General features: G+C 41.1%; 1 protein-coding gene across 2 annotated transcripts; it reads right to left on the bottom strand.

Annotated features, from left to right (window-relative positions):
* Positions 1 to 4,916: 4,916 nt before the first annotated feature.
* Positions 4,917 to 12,062, bottom strand: EXO5 (exonuclease 5). 2 transcript variants are annotated; one of them, XM_082676040.1, is made up of 4 exons: positions 11,929 to 12,062; positions 11,209 to 11,379; positions 11,048 to 11,104; positions 4,917 to 6,368 (listed from the first exon to the last, which is right to left on the bottom strand). In XM_082676040.1, the coding sequence occupies exon 4, from the start codon at positions 6,357 to 6,359 to the stop codon at positions 5,247 to 5,249; it is 1,113 nt and encodes a 370-aa protein (XP_082532166.1). In that variant the 5' UTR covers positions 6,360 to 6,368; positions 11,048 to 11,104; positions 11,209 to 11,379; positions 11,929 to 12,062; the 3' UTR covers positions 4,917 to 5,246. The 2 variants fall into 2 exon arrangements, with proteins under 2 accessions (XP_082532166.1, XP_082532167.1); XM_082676041.1 differs by lacking the exon at positions 11,209 to 11,379.
* Between the last annotated feature and the right edge of the window lie 3,849 nt (positions 12,063 to 15,911).

Genomic DNA, 15,911 nt, shown 5'->3' on the forward strand with positions numbered 1-15,911 from the left:
AATAAAGCTGTCCTCTGCATATGGAATTGGGGTCCAGAATTTTTTTTTAAGATGGAAGAAATTAGTGTTTGTATCCTAATTAAAATGATACAGTGGAGAGGGGGAAATGGACAATACAGGAAAGACGACAGTTGCAGGAGGAAAGTCCTTGAGGAAAGAAGGGATGTAATCCAGCACATAATCGGGGGGATCAGTTCTAAGCAAGAGTATGGACAATTTATTAATTGAAATAAAAGGGGAGGCATACAGGGAGGAGGAAGGGTAAGCTGGGACAAAGTGAGAGAGTGGCATGGACATATATACACTACCAAATGTAAAACAGATAGCTAGTGGGAAGCAGCTGCATAGCACAGGGAGGTCAGCTTGGTGCTCTGTGACCACCTAGAGGGGTGGGATAGGGAGGGTGGGAGGGAGACGCAAGAGGGAGGAGATATGGGGATATATGTATACATATAGCTGATTCATTTTGTTATACAGCAGAAACTAACACAGCATTGTAAAGCAATTATACTCCAATAAAGATGTTTATAAAAAGGGGGGGGAGAGGCAGAGTCGATAGGTACAGATGCAGACACGTGGACAGATTTGGTGGTGGGAGAATGAGGATATCCTCACCTGAGTGCTTCTATTTTCTCAGTGAAATAGGAAGCTCAAAGTGAAGATAGGGAGAAGGTATTACAGGTTTGAGGAAAGAAAATAGTGTATTACATTTATTCTAATACTTTTTCATATTTCAACATCTGTGAAATTGCTCTTACAAATGATGGCATGCCATAGTTGAATTGGCAGCATATTTTTTCTTTCTTAGTAATATGTAAAATAATGATGTATCTTATAATCAATGGCATCTGAGATCCTAATGTTATTTAGGAATGGTGAGAGTGAATGGATTACAGAAATGTGGTACTATTGCCTGGCATCATTAAGAGCCCGCTTGATATTAGTAGCCCTTAACTTTACTGGCATTTTCAATGTCATAAAGACATATTTTTATATCTAATCTTTAAAAAGTCCTTTCTTGACATGTAGCTCACTTGAGCAATTGCTCTATTTCCTAGCTTTCTTTCATAGAATAATTTTCTCTGAGTTGTTTCTTGTTGCTGTCTATATTTTCTCACTTCCAACTGTCTCCTCAGTCCATTCTAATTGGCTTCTTGACCATAACTACACTCCTAAAACTGCTCTTGTCAAGTTACCAATGAAATTTCAGTTGAAAAATTAAATGGACTTTCTTAGTCCTCATCATATTTGACCTCAACGGCATTTAAGAAAATTGAAATACTTCCTTATTTTGGCTTCTAGAACATCTCACAAAAGATCATTTCTCCCACCTCACTAACACTACTTCTTTATTTTCTTTACTGAATACTCTCCCTCTGTCCTGCCTCCAAATGTTGGAATATTCAAGGGTTTGGCCTTGGGCCTTTTCTTTCTGAAGTTTTCCTCAAATGGTCTCATTCAGTCTCATGGCTTTAAATACCATTTATTTGACGTTGACTGAGCAATCTATATCTCCAGCCCTCATCTCTCCCCTGAATTTCTGACCCCTAATTCCTTATGCCTACCTGAAATCTCCCCTTCGAGAGGCTTAAAAGCCACCTCCAACTTCACATGTTCAAATCAAATATTTAGGAGCCATCCTTGATTTCTCTTCTTCCTTTTTCCTGTCTTTCTCTCATAGTATATATGTTCTATGAGGGCATATATTTTATTCGTTTTTGTGATATTGTGATTTATAAGAAGAAATATGTATTTGGCCTTCATCCCCAATTCTGGCTCAGAGCTCCTAAAACTCTTGGAATTCCCTAAGTGATGAGAATGAGCATGGTGTCTTTTGTTATGTTAATGAGGCGACTTTTGGACTGCACCTAAGGATGGGGGCTGATTGCCAGGAAAACCAAATCATGTGATTAGAGGGTTGGAACTTTCAGTCCCATGCCTCCTAACCTCTGGGGAGGCGAGAGAGGCTGGAGGTTGAATCAATAGCCAATGGCCAATGATTTAATCAATCATGGCTATGCAATGAATGATTTAATCAATCATGGCTATGTAATAAACCCCCAAAAATATGGGGTTCAGAGAGCTTCTGGCTTGGTGAACATGTGGAGGTATGGGGAGAGTGATGTGCCCAGAGAGGGCACAGAAGATCTGCGCCCTTTTTCCATACCTTGCCTTATGCATCTCTTCCATATAGCTGTCCCTGAGTTATATCCTTTAATAATAAACCGGTAGTCTAGTAAGTAAAATGTTTCTCTGAGTTCTGTGAGCCACTCTAGTAAACTAATCAAACCCAAGGAGGGGGTTGTTGGAACCTCCAGTCTATAGCAAGTAGGTCAGAAGCACAGGTAGACAACCAGGACTTGCAATTGGCATCTGAAGTGGGGCCAGACAGGCAGTCTGAGAGGACTGAACCCTTAATGTGTGAGACCTGACATTATTGCCAGGTAGATAGTGGCAGAATTGAGTTGAACTATATGACACTCAGCTGATGTCTGAGAATTGCTTGGTGATGGGGGAAAAAAAACACACGTTGGAATTGGTGTGAGTAGAATTTTAGTTTTGTCTATGACTATATCTCCAGAGGCTGACACAAAATAGGTGCTAAATAAAGATTTATGAATACTGAATAAATGTGAAACTGTCTATAGTTTCATGTCCATAAGTGCAACCTGTCTGGTTAGGGTCTTGAATCTATAGGTCAATTTGGGGAAAATTGATATCTTAACAATATTAAGTTTTCCAATCCATGAGCATGGTATATCTCATCATTTATTTAAGTTTACTTTAATTTCTCTCAGCAGTGTTTTCTAGTTTTCAGTGTACAACTCTTGCATATTTTTTGGTCAGATTTATCCCTAAATATTTCATAATTTTGATATTATAAATTGTATTTTTGAATTTCCATTACCAACTGTTTGTTGTGACTATGTAGAAATACAATTTATTTGTGAATGTCGATCTGTTAGCTTTTCAAAGTTTCCATGGGATTTCTTACATAGATAATCATGTTATCTGCAAATAAAGTTTTATTTCTTCCTCCTCAATCTGGATGCCTTTTATCAATTTTCCTTTACTTATTGCATTGGAAGTAAGTTATCCACCACTACAATGATGACTAGAAATGGTGACAGATGACATAACTGCCTTTTTTCTGAACTAAGGGGAAAAACATTGTCTTTCACCATTAAGTATAATGTTAACTGTAGGTTTCTTGTAGATGCCCTTCATGAGATTGAGGAAGTTCCCTTTTAGTTTTAGGTTTCCAAGAGTTTTTCTGAAGAACAGATGCTGTATTTTCTCAAAAAAATTTTTGCATCTATTGAGATTATCATGTTTTTTTCATGTTTAGTATATTAATATGGTGAATTACATTGATACTTTTAATGTTAAACCAATCTTGCATTCCTGGCATAAACCTCATTTGGTCATGTCCTTTTTCTGTATTGCTGGATTCTGTTTGCTAAAATTTTGTTTAAAATTTTTGCATTTATGTTCATAGGGTATACTGGTCTACCAGTAATATGTGGTCTGGGTATTAGAGTAATGCTGGCATCATTGAATGAGTAGGGAAGTTCCCCTCCTCTTCCATTTTCTGGAAGTTTGTGTAGACTTTAGTATTATTTCTTCTTTAAATATTGGGTAGAATTCAGCAGTAAAGTCATCTGGACCTGGAGTTTTCTTTCTGGGAAGGTTTTAAACTACAAAGTCAATCTCTTTATTAGATATAGGGCTATTCGGGTTACAGATTTTCTTCTTGAGAGAGCTTTGGTAGTTTGTATCTTTCAAGGAATTTTTCTGTATCATCTAAGCTGTCAAATGTATTGGCATAAAGTTGTTCATTATATTCTCTTATTATTCTTTTATTTTATTTATTTATTTATTTTTTTTGCGGTACGCGGGTCTCTCACTGTTGTGGCCTCTCCCATTGCGGAGCACAGGCTGTGGATGCGCAGGCTCAGCGGCCATGGCTCACGGGCCCAGCCGCTCCGCGGCATGTGGGATCTTCCCGGACCGGTGCACGAACCCATGTTCCCTGCATCGGCAGGCGGACTCTCAACCACTGAGCCACCAGGAAAGCCCTAGAGTCTCAGTTTTGACCTATAGTAAATATCATTGATAAAACCAATATAAACAATATGTCTTTGGTATCGTCAATAATTTTTAAGCATGCAAAGGATCTGAGACCAAAATATTTGAGAATGTTGCTCAATGGAAAAAGAGATGAATGAAACAAAGGACTAGAAACAACTTACACTATCATCAACATTATCTTCATTATTATCAGCTGCAGCAGCAGTAGCAGCAGCGCCATCCATATACTGAATCATCGAATGATTCTGCTGTGCTGAGTACTGTCCTAAGCTCTTTGCATGCATCATCTCATTTAATCCTCATAATAACTCTATGAGGTGAGTATAATTACCATCACTCCATTTTCCATATTGGAAAACTGAGGCTCAGAAAAGGCTTAGAAACTTTCCCAAGGTCCCAAGCTAGTAAAGAATAGAGTCCAGGTCTGTCTAATTCCAGGGCATCACTTATGCTCTGGTCTTAGAGTAGGAGATGATGATGGGTACCTGTGGGGTTGAAGATAATACAAACTTCCACTCACGTATACATTCTTTTGTAAATATTAATATCATTTTTACTATTTTCATTTTTTATGACTTCCTGTTCCTGCTTCATTTTTCCTTATTTCTTTGAGCATATGTATTAGGCTTCTTTTAAATTCCTGCTCTGCTCATTTCACTACTTCAGAAATATGTTTATGTATGTACTTAAAGGCTTGGAATAACATGCACACACAACTATTCTGGTGGTCCTCTTTGAAGGGTTGAGATTATGAAAAAATCCAGTTCAACCAACCTGGACAGTGTTTCATTTTATTTCATTATATAAAATGTAGAAACCCTGATTGAGAAAAAATAGGGAAGAGACTTAAAAGAAACTGAAGAATCTTCTTAGGAAAGCAATGATTGCTGAAGGATACCTTGCTCCAGCCATGATAAGCATCTGTCTTCTTGGCAATCTACGGCAAAGCTCCAGGGACAGTATAATCCCAGATCTCTCCCACTCACCCCTGAGCCTTGGTCCTGGATTTGTGTGGTAAGAGGCTGAGGAAATATGAAAAGAACCAAAATAAGAACACTCTCCATGGAAGTGAAGCTCAGAGATTGGTCCTCTTTCACTCTGCTGAGTACATTAGGAGCAGGAAAGATCAAAGTTCCTGAAAGTCTATCTTCCGTTCATTTGGCTTTTTCGGTTTGTGGCTCTAGCATGGAGTTGGGCAACCCACCGCTCTTCCTCCACTCACAGATATCTGCATAGCTGCATGTCCGGCATTTCCAAGCCTCCTCCACATCAACACCTTGAGGCTCTCGGTGTCCCATCCAGTAGGCCATATAGTGCTGCACTTTGTTTCTCACCTCCGTCTCTTCAAAGGCCACTATCTCTGTACCCAGCACAGTGGCAGTCTCTTGGTGGATATACTCAATCTTCAGCATATCAATAACTGGGAGGTCAGACAGTGTTAGAGACAGGAAGACCAGCTCCATGAGGTCACCCAAGGACTTCACAGAGAAGCCTCCCTGCCGGGCATGCCTCAGCACTGAAGGTCCCAATGGCTTTTCTGGACACAATTTTGTGTGGTGGATTAGGCTAGCAGTGGTCACTTTCCCTTGTACCATGGCATCAAAGATATATTTGTACAGGCTGACCTGAAAACAGTCTTTTTTTCTCTGAGCGTCTGGAGGGAGCACAGGGTGCCTGCGTGTCTTGAGTTCAGCCAGTTCCAGTTCCCCCCTGGCTGTATAGTGCAGCTCATCAATCACTCCAACAAGGAGCACACCCTCCACTTCTCCAAACACTGGAAACTCTCTGATGCGCCCTTCTGACTGCAGGGTAGGAATCATCGATAATATGTTCAGAAACTTAATTGCCCAAGCATCTTCTTTAGAGGTGATGGGGACAGTCACAAGATCATGAACTTCTAGTTCTCTAGCTAGGTGGATGCTGGCACCAGTGTCCAAAACAGATGACTTCTCAGGTGTCAAGAAACCAGGAAGCTCCTTCCCATATACCATTTGCTGTTCACACCAGTTCTGAGTAGACAGGTCAGTGACATACAAATATTTAAGATGGAATTGTTCCATAGGTGACAAGACATCCAATCCCCTTTTCCACTTTGGTAAGCTTATGAGCTTGCCATCCTTCCCAGGGAGTTCAGAAGAAGGGCCAGGCTTGTTATGTGACGTACTTGACTCTTGTGTATCGTCCAGGTCCAGAAACTCTGAGTCACTCAAGTCTGAGAACCCTGAGGCCTCTGCTGACACCGTCTCCTCTTCCCTAGTCTCTGCCATGGCACAGCTCTGGATTGGGCAAAGGCCGTGCATATCATGTTAAAGAAATGCATTACCCAAATGAAAAATTTCTCAAAAGCACTTTCAAATTCCAATGAGGTAAAAAAGAATCACGACTAATTATTTATATACAGTCTTTAAAGATGCTTATTTATTTATGACCAATTAGTAATGCTATAGAGTTGTACTACGGGTACAATTTACAACAATAAGACTCATTGTATCATCCATATATGAATACTTGGCAAAAATTTTTAAGGGCAAAATAAAACTTAAGTTTTATTACTGAATCTGGTACTAACATACCATATGTGACTTTAAGCAAATCACCTACTTTGTCCTCAGTTTCTTCATTTAAAAGGAAATTTGAGGTTTGCCTTTTTTCCTTCAAAATTCTACTGCCTTGGGACATTATTTCATTTTTTAAGTGAATGTAGATCATTGTAAATGTTGGAGCAATGTTTGCCAGTTTACCATGGACCACTTCTACAATTCTTTTGATACAAAGTCCTTGACTAGGAAAATAAATCTCAATAACAAACTGTTCCTTGAGAAAAATCAGCTCTACAATGACTGCTTTTTTTTTTTTTTTTTTTTTGCGTTATGCGGGCCTCTCACTGTTGTGGCCTCTCCCGTTGTGGAGCACAGGCTCTGGACGCGCAGGCTCAGCGGCCATGGCTCACGGGCCCAGCCGCTCCAACGGCATGTGGGATCTTCCTGGACCAGGGCACGAACCCATGTCCCCTGCATTGGCAGGCAGACTCTCAACCACTGCGCCACCAGGGAAGCCCTACAATGACTGCTTTTAAATGTAGTTCTCAGAAACATAGTGTGGCAAAATTCAAAGACTAACTACAGATAAATACAAATAGATCTACTCATGAAGTAATAGCATGAAGTAACGAGAGAGGATATTCACAGCAACTTGTGGAAATCAGTTTTTTTTGTGTTTGAGATATATTAAGAAAATGACAAGAAGAAAAAGCTCTTGGTGGGTTTTACTTTACTGACTGTATAAATTCCTCCTAACACTATAGAAATTGGTGTTTCCCACTAAGTTTATTTTCTCCCTCCACAAGAAATTAGCTTATGATGGAAAATATGTAAGTGAAAACTCTTAAAATATTACTGTATTTTGCTATAAATAATAGTGAATATTTATTGCACAGTTGTTGTGTGCTAGACACTGAGCCAGGTGCTTCACACCCAATATCTCAGTGCTCTACTGAGGGACAAATACTCTCCCTTTTTACAGCAAACAATTTCACAAGCACAGGAGACAGAATAGAACAATGAACACAATCTAGATAAATAACTGTTGACATGTTGCTGTGTTTGCTTCTTTCAGGTGTTTTTTTTTAGCCTAACTACTTTAAAATAAATTACAGAAATCATCATGCTTCAAATACAAATGCTTCACATACTTTTCCAAAGAAGCCTCCTACATTAACTACAATATTATCATATCTACCAAAATTAATAATTCCCTAATACTCCAGTCCATATTCAAATTTCCTCAGCTGCCCTAAAAACCATTTGGATAGCTTTTCGTTAAACCAGGAAACAAAGACCATACATTATGTTTGATTGTTTTGTCTCTCAAGTATTTTTAATCTTAAGAAACTAGGGGAGTTCCCTGGTGGCCTAGCGGTTAGGACTCCGGGCTTTCACTACCATGGGCCAGGTTCAATCCCTGTTCAGAAAAAAAGAAACTAGTAGAGGGGAGGGATAAATCAGGAGCTTGGGGTGAGCACATGTACACTACTATATATAAGATATTTAGATAACCAACAAGGACCTACTGTATAGCACAGGGAACTCTACCCAATATTCTGTGATAACCTATATGAAAAAAGAATCTAAAAAAGAATGAATATATGTATATGTATATGAATTACTTTACTGTACAACTGAAACTAACATAACATTGTAAATCAGCTATACTCCAATAAAGGGACTTCCCTGATGGTGCAGTGGTTAAGACTCCGTGCTCCCAATGTAGGGGGCCCAGGTTCAATCTCTGGTCAGGAAACTAGGTCCCATATGCATGCTGCAACTAAGAGTTTGTATGCCACAACTAAGGAGCTGGTGAGCCACAACTAAGGAGCCCACCTGCTGCAACTAAGACCTAGTGCAACCAAATAAATAAATGTAAAATAAAAAACTATACTCCAATAAAATTAAAATATGAAAAAAAAAGAAACTAGGCAAATTATCTTGTGAAGATACTCTTTTTAAGCCTTCCTTCTTACTTCACATATCTAACCCTGCATACAAAAAAAACTCCAAAAAACAAAACAAGGTATGAGTAGCCCATGAGTAGTATTTTGACTTTGGGTGACAAGAAAATAACTTGACACAGAATGTAAGCTGATTGAGGTAAAAACTGTGAGCAAAGCTTCCTCCTTGCTACTCTAAGGAGCAATGAAAGAGCAGTATGTACCAACTCCCATGTTAAAAACTTAACAACTGATACTTTGAAAATGGTATTAATATTAGTTATCATTGTACTTAACTAATTTTTAAATAGTCTAAATGTCCCTAATGAAGGAAAACACAGATAGCTGGAAAACAAGTTATTTGCAATGAACGAAAGTAATATAATGCTAAGACTTCTGGGTATATCCTATAAAGTTATTGCTTTATAGGATATTTCAACAGTAATAAAACACAGAAGCTGCACGTTTACACAAGTGTCTTAAACTATAAATGTGCCTTAGATGATGATAGTTTCAAAATTAGTAATGTTGGACTTCCCTGGTGGCACAGTGGTTAAGAATCTGCCTGCCAATTCAGAGGACACGGGTTCGAGCCCTGGTCCGGGAAGATCCCACATGCTGTGGAGCAACTAAGCCCGTAGGGCACAACTATGAGCCTGCTCTCTAGAGCCCACGAGCCACAACTACTGAGCCCACGCACCACAACTACTGAAGCCTGTGCGTCTAGAGCCCGTGCTCTGCAACAAGAGAAGCCACTGCAATGAGAAGCCCGTGCACCACAACAAAGAGCAGCCCCCGCTCGCCACAACTAGAGAAAGCCCGTGTACAGCAACGAAGACCCAAGACAGCCAAAAACAAATAAATAAATAAATTTATACAAAATGAGTAATGCTATTTGGACTATGAAGTCCCTGAAACTGGGAGAGAATCTTTACCCTCCACCAAGAAACAAAAGTTAAATGGCAATTAACACGTATACTTCGGGTTGCCCCCTACCCCCACCCCGCTGCAGAGGAGGGCACTAAATCCAAATCAACTGACCTTGAAAATAGTTTACTTCAAATATCCAGTCCTGGGCTATCCAATATGTAGCCACCAGTCACATGCAGCTATTTAAATTTAATTAAAATTAAATAAAATTAGACACATTTCAAGTGCTCAGTAGCTACATGTGGTTGGTGGGTACCACATTATAAGGCACAGATATAGAACACTTCCCTGTCACACAAAGTTCTATTGGACAGTACTGGTTTCAATTATTTCGTATGTATCTATTAACTCCCCAAAGAGAGCGTAAGCTCCTGAAATGCATGGACTTCCTACTTGTTTTACATACAACACTCAAAACAGGGTAGCTCTTAACAGGTAAGTGAAATGTTTGTAAAGAAGACACAAGGGACTTCCCTGGTGGCGCAGTGACGAAGAATCCCCCTGCCAATGCAAGGGACACGGGTTTGAGCCCTGGTCCAGGAAGATCCCACAGGCCGCGGAGCAACTAAGCCCGTGCGCCACAACTACTGAGCCTGCGCTCTAGAGCCGGCCAGCCACAACTACTGAGCTCACAGGCTGCATCTACTGAAGCCCGCGCACCTAGAGCCTGTGCTCTGCAACAAGAGAAGCCACTGCAACGAGAAGCCCACACACCGCAACGAAGAGTAGCCCCGCTCACCGCACTTAAAGCCTGCGCACAGCAACAAGACCCAACACAGCCAAAAATAAATACGTAAATAAATTTATATTAAAAAAAAAAAGAAGAAGACACAAAAGGAGAGCATTCTTTGTGGAATTATTTACCTAAAAGGAAAAAACAATACACTGGGGATGGACAATTTAGACTCAATGTGTTGCTTGGACTTTCCTATGCAGAAAAAATCCAGGCAAGGGCATGATGCAGTGTGCACTTTGTCCCCAAATTCAGTTTGTATCTTTTTGACAGGAGATGATTTACGTGGCACATGGATCAACATCTTAGAATAAATATAAAGCTTAGAGTGTTCTTCAAAGGCATAATTTCATATGTAGTGTTTCTAAGCACAAGTTTGATTTTTTAAATAAATGTAAGTAAAAAATTAAAAATATGAGACTAACAATATATGTGGTACATAGGTATGGTAGAAATAGGTGGTAAGTGAATGAGATGTTTGGGAAACACCAGCATGCTGCCAAGAGTCTGGGGGTCCTAGAGATCTGGATTCTGAACCTGAGTAGGTCAATAGTATTTAGTATGCTACTTGCCTTATGAGTATTCTTGGGCAAGTTTGCAGTTTTCCTGAGGCTACTGACACATCTTTAAAATTAGAGTACTCCTTCCAACCATACTCAGCTACCCAAACAACTGAGTGATGGCAAAGTACACACACTGGCACTCAACAAATGTGGATCTCCTTCTCCTTCTCAAGGGAGAGATGAGATAGTACACCTATTCCCTCTCACAAATTAAATTTTAGGAGAGAAGAAACTTCTACTCACCTGGGACTTGGCTGATCTTCCTCCTCACAGGAAAGGTAAAATGCTGAAATGACAAGGCTGGGGGGGGAGGAAAGAGCTCTGAAAGACCAGGTCTGCAATCGGAGAATCCAGTTAAGCAACTCTGGGCCTTGCTAGAACAGAGACTTTTGGTCCTTTCTCACCTGACCAGTCCCTCACATTGCGGCGTTTCCTCCTCTCTGATTCACACTGCACAGACTGTTGCTCACCCCAGATCCTACGTAAAGCTTGCCTGGCTCCGAAGGCAAATTCTCCGTGACTTGTTCGTTTTTGCCCCTACCCTGGATGCCGTTACTTGATCCAATCCCCGCTCCCTGCAAGTAAAAGGGTCAGCAATAACGAAGGTCCCCCAGGAGCTCCGAGAGCAGTTTCCTCTTCCAGCCCCAACTTCGGCCCAGAAGCTCGGGCAGAGACCTCAGATCAGATGTTTTTCCCCTCTAATGGGTTCCTGCTGCCTGCGGAACTGCCTCTGCCTTCACGCTCAACATCCTGACTTGCTCGGTGCAGCCCGGCCTTGTGGGCTCCAAGAAAGCCTTAAGCGGAGACCTTCCCACCGGCCCCAAAACCACTGTCTCCCTGGGAATTCCATGCATGTCCGAAAGTTTACTGAGCACCTCCCTACAGTGTACTGGAGGAGCGAGCAAAGGATTGCTGGACTTGGGAAGGGGTCCCAGCCGACAGCAGGGTCTTCCAAGTTCGAAAGGTCCTGAACCCACAGGAGCAGACGCGATAAGCCGCTGCCCCGGAGCCGTTCCCACCCAGAAAGGGGGTTGGGGGGACGCGGTACCCGCGGAGACAGATCCCCTGAGTTCCAAAACGCAGCCCCTCAGCCCGCCACCGGCATTCGCCGGCCTTCCCCTAACCTGGGATATGCCTCGCAACCCCGGACTCCACCGGCTCCGCCGCGGCCTCGTAACGGCTCCCGGACCCTTTCCCCAAACACGCAAGTGCAAGACAGGCAGAGGACCCCTGGTTTCGCGCTTCGCACAGAAGCCTCCTGGACACCAGGCCCAGAATGCCCAGCGGCTGCCCAAGGTCCGCCCCCTCCCGGAGGCCTCAGCTGCGCCGCTTAGTCTTCGCGCGTCTGCGGCTCAGACGCGAATCCCGCTAGCTGCGGGGCGGAGGAGGGTCCTTCCGCCTCTGCGGAGGTCATCCTTGTGGGTCGCTGGCTGTGCGTGTGGTTTCATTCGGGACGGAACTGCGCCGTCACCTGACCAAGAAGCTCCCACCCTGGCGGCTCCCGGCTACTGCCAAGCCAGTGTAGGGGAAAGGTCTAGGGCATGTCCCTTTCCGCGGTGCACTTGGCCTCCGCCCGTTAGCGCTGCGTCTGCGCTTTGCCACCTTGTACGCCTTTCTTTGCACCTCGCACCAACTTTCCCAGCTGAGAGAACAGCCACGAACTCACTTTTCGAAGATGCTGACGCTCGTCTCATCAATGTATTTCTTTTTTCTATTTGCTTGCTTTTTAATTAACCGTTTTATTGGGAAATATAACACAATTATATTCTGAAATAGAAAGGTCAGTATAATAATTATTGAACAGACATATCATGTAGAGCAAAAATAGTGTCGTGCCATTCCCAAATACACTCCCATGCCTCCTTCCTGAGAAAACCAGTTGTCTGACTTTTATGACAATCATCGCTTTTTTTTTTTTAACAGCCATCACATATTTGGAAACAATTTGTGACAAAGGTGGCATCGCATAGCAACGGAGAAAAAAAGATGGCCTTTTCGATGAAGGTTCTGAGACAATAGGGTATCCTTATGAAAAAAAATATAAAATGAGACCCCTTGTCTCACTTCATCACAAATATCAATTCCAGGAGGATTAAAAACCTAAATACATTTTGGACTTCAGAATAGGGAAAGATTTTTTTTAAAATCTATTTATTTACTTACTTATTTTTGGGCCTCGCAGCTTGCGGATCTTAGTTCCCCCACTAGGGATTGAACCCCAGCACCAGCAGTGAAAGCGTGTCCTAACTACCGGACTGCCAGGGAATTCCCCGATTTCTTTTTAAAAAATACAAAAATGTTGGGAGTTCCCTGGTGGTCCAGTGCTTTCACTGCCCTCGCCTGGGTTCAATCGCTGGTCAGGGAACTAAGATTCCGCAAGCAGCACGGCCAAAAAAAAAAAAAAAAGTTAAATAAAAAAGAAAACTACAAAGGAGATTTTGGGTCAGTTGGGGGAATTTAAATGTGACATATATTAGATAATAGTATCAATTATCAATATCCTGAGTGTGAAAATGATTTTGTGGTTGTGTAGGAAAACGTCCTTGTTCTTGGAAATATGAAAGTTGAGGAGAATCTTACACATCAAGTGAAATATGGGTGGGCACTGCTGTATTGAGGCTGGAGGTTTCTACCTCCTCCCAAGTATAACTTTCCTTCACCAGGATGCAATTCTGGTGCACAGAAGCCTCTCCTCAACCCTCTCACACATGGACCTGTTATCTTCAAACGGAGTTTGAGGGGGCAATGCTGATTGGTGGAGTGAAGCAGAAGCGATTCAGAAATGATCACGCTGTGGGGAAAAGAAATTTCCAAGATAGCAAGACGATGTTCCCCAAAACTTTCATTCTCAAATTTCAGAAAATGTTACCCTTTCCCCAAAAGGCTATCATAAGAAGTCAGGGCATTTAAGGTCCATCTGTATACAAAAGCCTTTGATTTAGTTCCTCCACCTCCAGGGATATCTGTAATATGGGAAATAATGTTAGACACAAGTTGTCTGTTTTCCTCTTTCCATCTTACTTTCCTTACTCTTTCAGAGGGTAGAATTTGTATCTCTAAATCACACTGATTACAGTCTTCCACTGAAGTGTTTATATGATAAAAGTAAGTGTTTATCTATATGAATGCTCTCGAGAGCTTCACTGTCCAACACAGTAGCCACTAGGTACGTGTGGCTCTTAAGCATTTGAAATGTGGCTAGTCCAAAATGACATCTGCTGTAACTATAAAATATTGTATTTTGAAGATTTAGTAAAAAAAAAAAAAAAGTTAACTCACTAATAACTTTTATATTGATTACATGTTGAAATAGTAATATTTGGATATATTGTATCAAATGGAATATATTTTTAAAATTAATTTTACTTACTGCTTTTTATTGCATTAATGTGGCTGGTAGACATTTTAAAATTATTTATGTGGTTCGCATTTGTGTTGTGGCTCACATTATATTTCTCTTAGACAGTGCTGCTCTTGAGCATCAGACCTAAGGGCGGGGAATTTATCTTGCTCAAGTTTGGGTTCCTTACAGGTGCTAGAACAATTATTGACATAATTTTTATATGCTTAAGAGAAACCCACTGACAATATTCTGTATTTGAGAGCCTTCTCTTCCCAGTATTAAGGTCAGCCTCTCTTTAGCCAAACACCAGTTTCTGGTAATTGAAAAGGGCATTGCTTAGTTGGAGAAAGCCAGAAAAGGTAGCCCTAAGCTAGGAAGTTGGGGGAGCTGGGAATGAGTTAAGGATGTAAGACTGGGCCATGCTTCTGCTAAAACAGGCAGCCTCAGATGTAGGACATTTGAACTCTTGAATCTATTAGGGTTTATTCATTTATCAGTTTGAAAACCCAAGAGCTCTAGCTTCAGGTGAGGCTTGATCCAGATGTCAAACAGTGAGACCAGAACTGAGTTTTCTCTCTCCATTTCTTGGATCTATTTCCTCTGTGTTTTTGCATTTATAGGCAGTCTTTCTCCTCTTCCACTGCCAGTAGCTTCCAGGGCCACAGTCTTCCAGATTTGTGTCCAGTGGAAAAAAAGGAAGCCCATTCCCTAATACCTCAAAGGTAAGTCCAGAAATTGTCCAATTGGCCCTGATTACTCAAACTGGGGCTGTGTGCTTGTCTTAACCAGAGTCTTCAAGAAAACAGAGCCTGAGGCAAGGATTCGATGATTTTTTTTTTTTTTTTTTTTTTTTTTTTTTTTTAGGTGCAAACCCATGGTAGCAAGGGTAAGAAAATAAGGAAGTGTAGCAAGCAACAGTGTGAAGCAAATTGAAGTTGAATAGCCCTGGCTATTGCTTCATGTTGAGCCATGGTCCTCCATAGTGATTCCAGAGTAATTTTATAAAATTAAAATCCCTTGCTATCACTCTCTAGTCAAAAATCCTGTAGGATAAGGCCTAGATATTTATTTAGTAAATTCAGCCAAGACTTCAATTGTTCATCCAAAACTTCATAGATTTTGTGTAGTATTCCCTGAAGATGTAACACAAACTAAATCTAGGAGGATGAGTAGGAGATAAAAAAGAAGTTAGGCAGAAGGAGGAAAAAATAGCATAGTTGATCACCAGAAACCATGAAATAGCATGGAATATTTGGAGGACCATAATATGTTTATGGCTGGAGAGAAGTACGCTTGGGGGGAAATTTGGGAGCCACTACTAGAAAAAAAGGCAGTGCTCTATACCAAGTATTCTATTAAGGAATCTGACATTTAGCTTCAAGTTATAAGAAACCATTGAGGGATTTCAAGCAATAATTTGATTAGTTATATGTTTTAGTGTGACCACTCTAGCAGCAGTGGGGATGACAGAGAGATGAGTCCAGATTAGATATATAAAAAATATTTAGGAATCTATTTAAGCAGTTAGGAAATGCTAAGAGCCTGATTAAAGTACTGACAATGGGAATAGAGCAGAGGATATAAACTGAAGAGATCCTGAACAGAATGTATAGGACCTGGTGACTGATTGGGAAAGGTGACAGATGAGAGGGAGAAGTTTAAACTGGAGAATTGGATGAGTGGTGATACCACTTCCTGGATTAAGGAATACAGATTTTATTGAAAAAATTGAGTTGAGTTTTGGACACACTTTGAGGTGACTAT

This window comes from Grampus griseus (assembly GCF_964374135.1).
Source record: "Grampus griseus genome assembly, chromosome: 1".
In the NCBI taxonomy this organism is placed as follows: domain Eukaryota; kingdom Metazoa; phylum Chordata; class Mammalia; order Artiodactyla; family Delphinidae; genus Grampus; species Grampus griseus.

Coding starts and splice junctions, on each gene's coding strand:
- EXO5 (XM_082676041.1), bottom strand. CDS start 6,359: ATGGCAGAGACTAGGGAAGAGGAGACGGTGTCAGCAGAGGCCTCAGGG.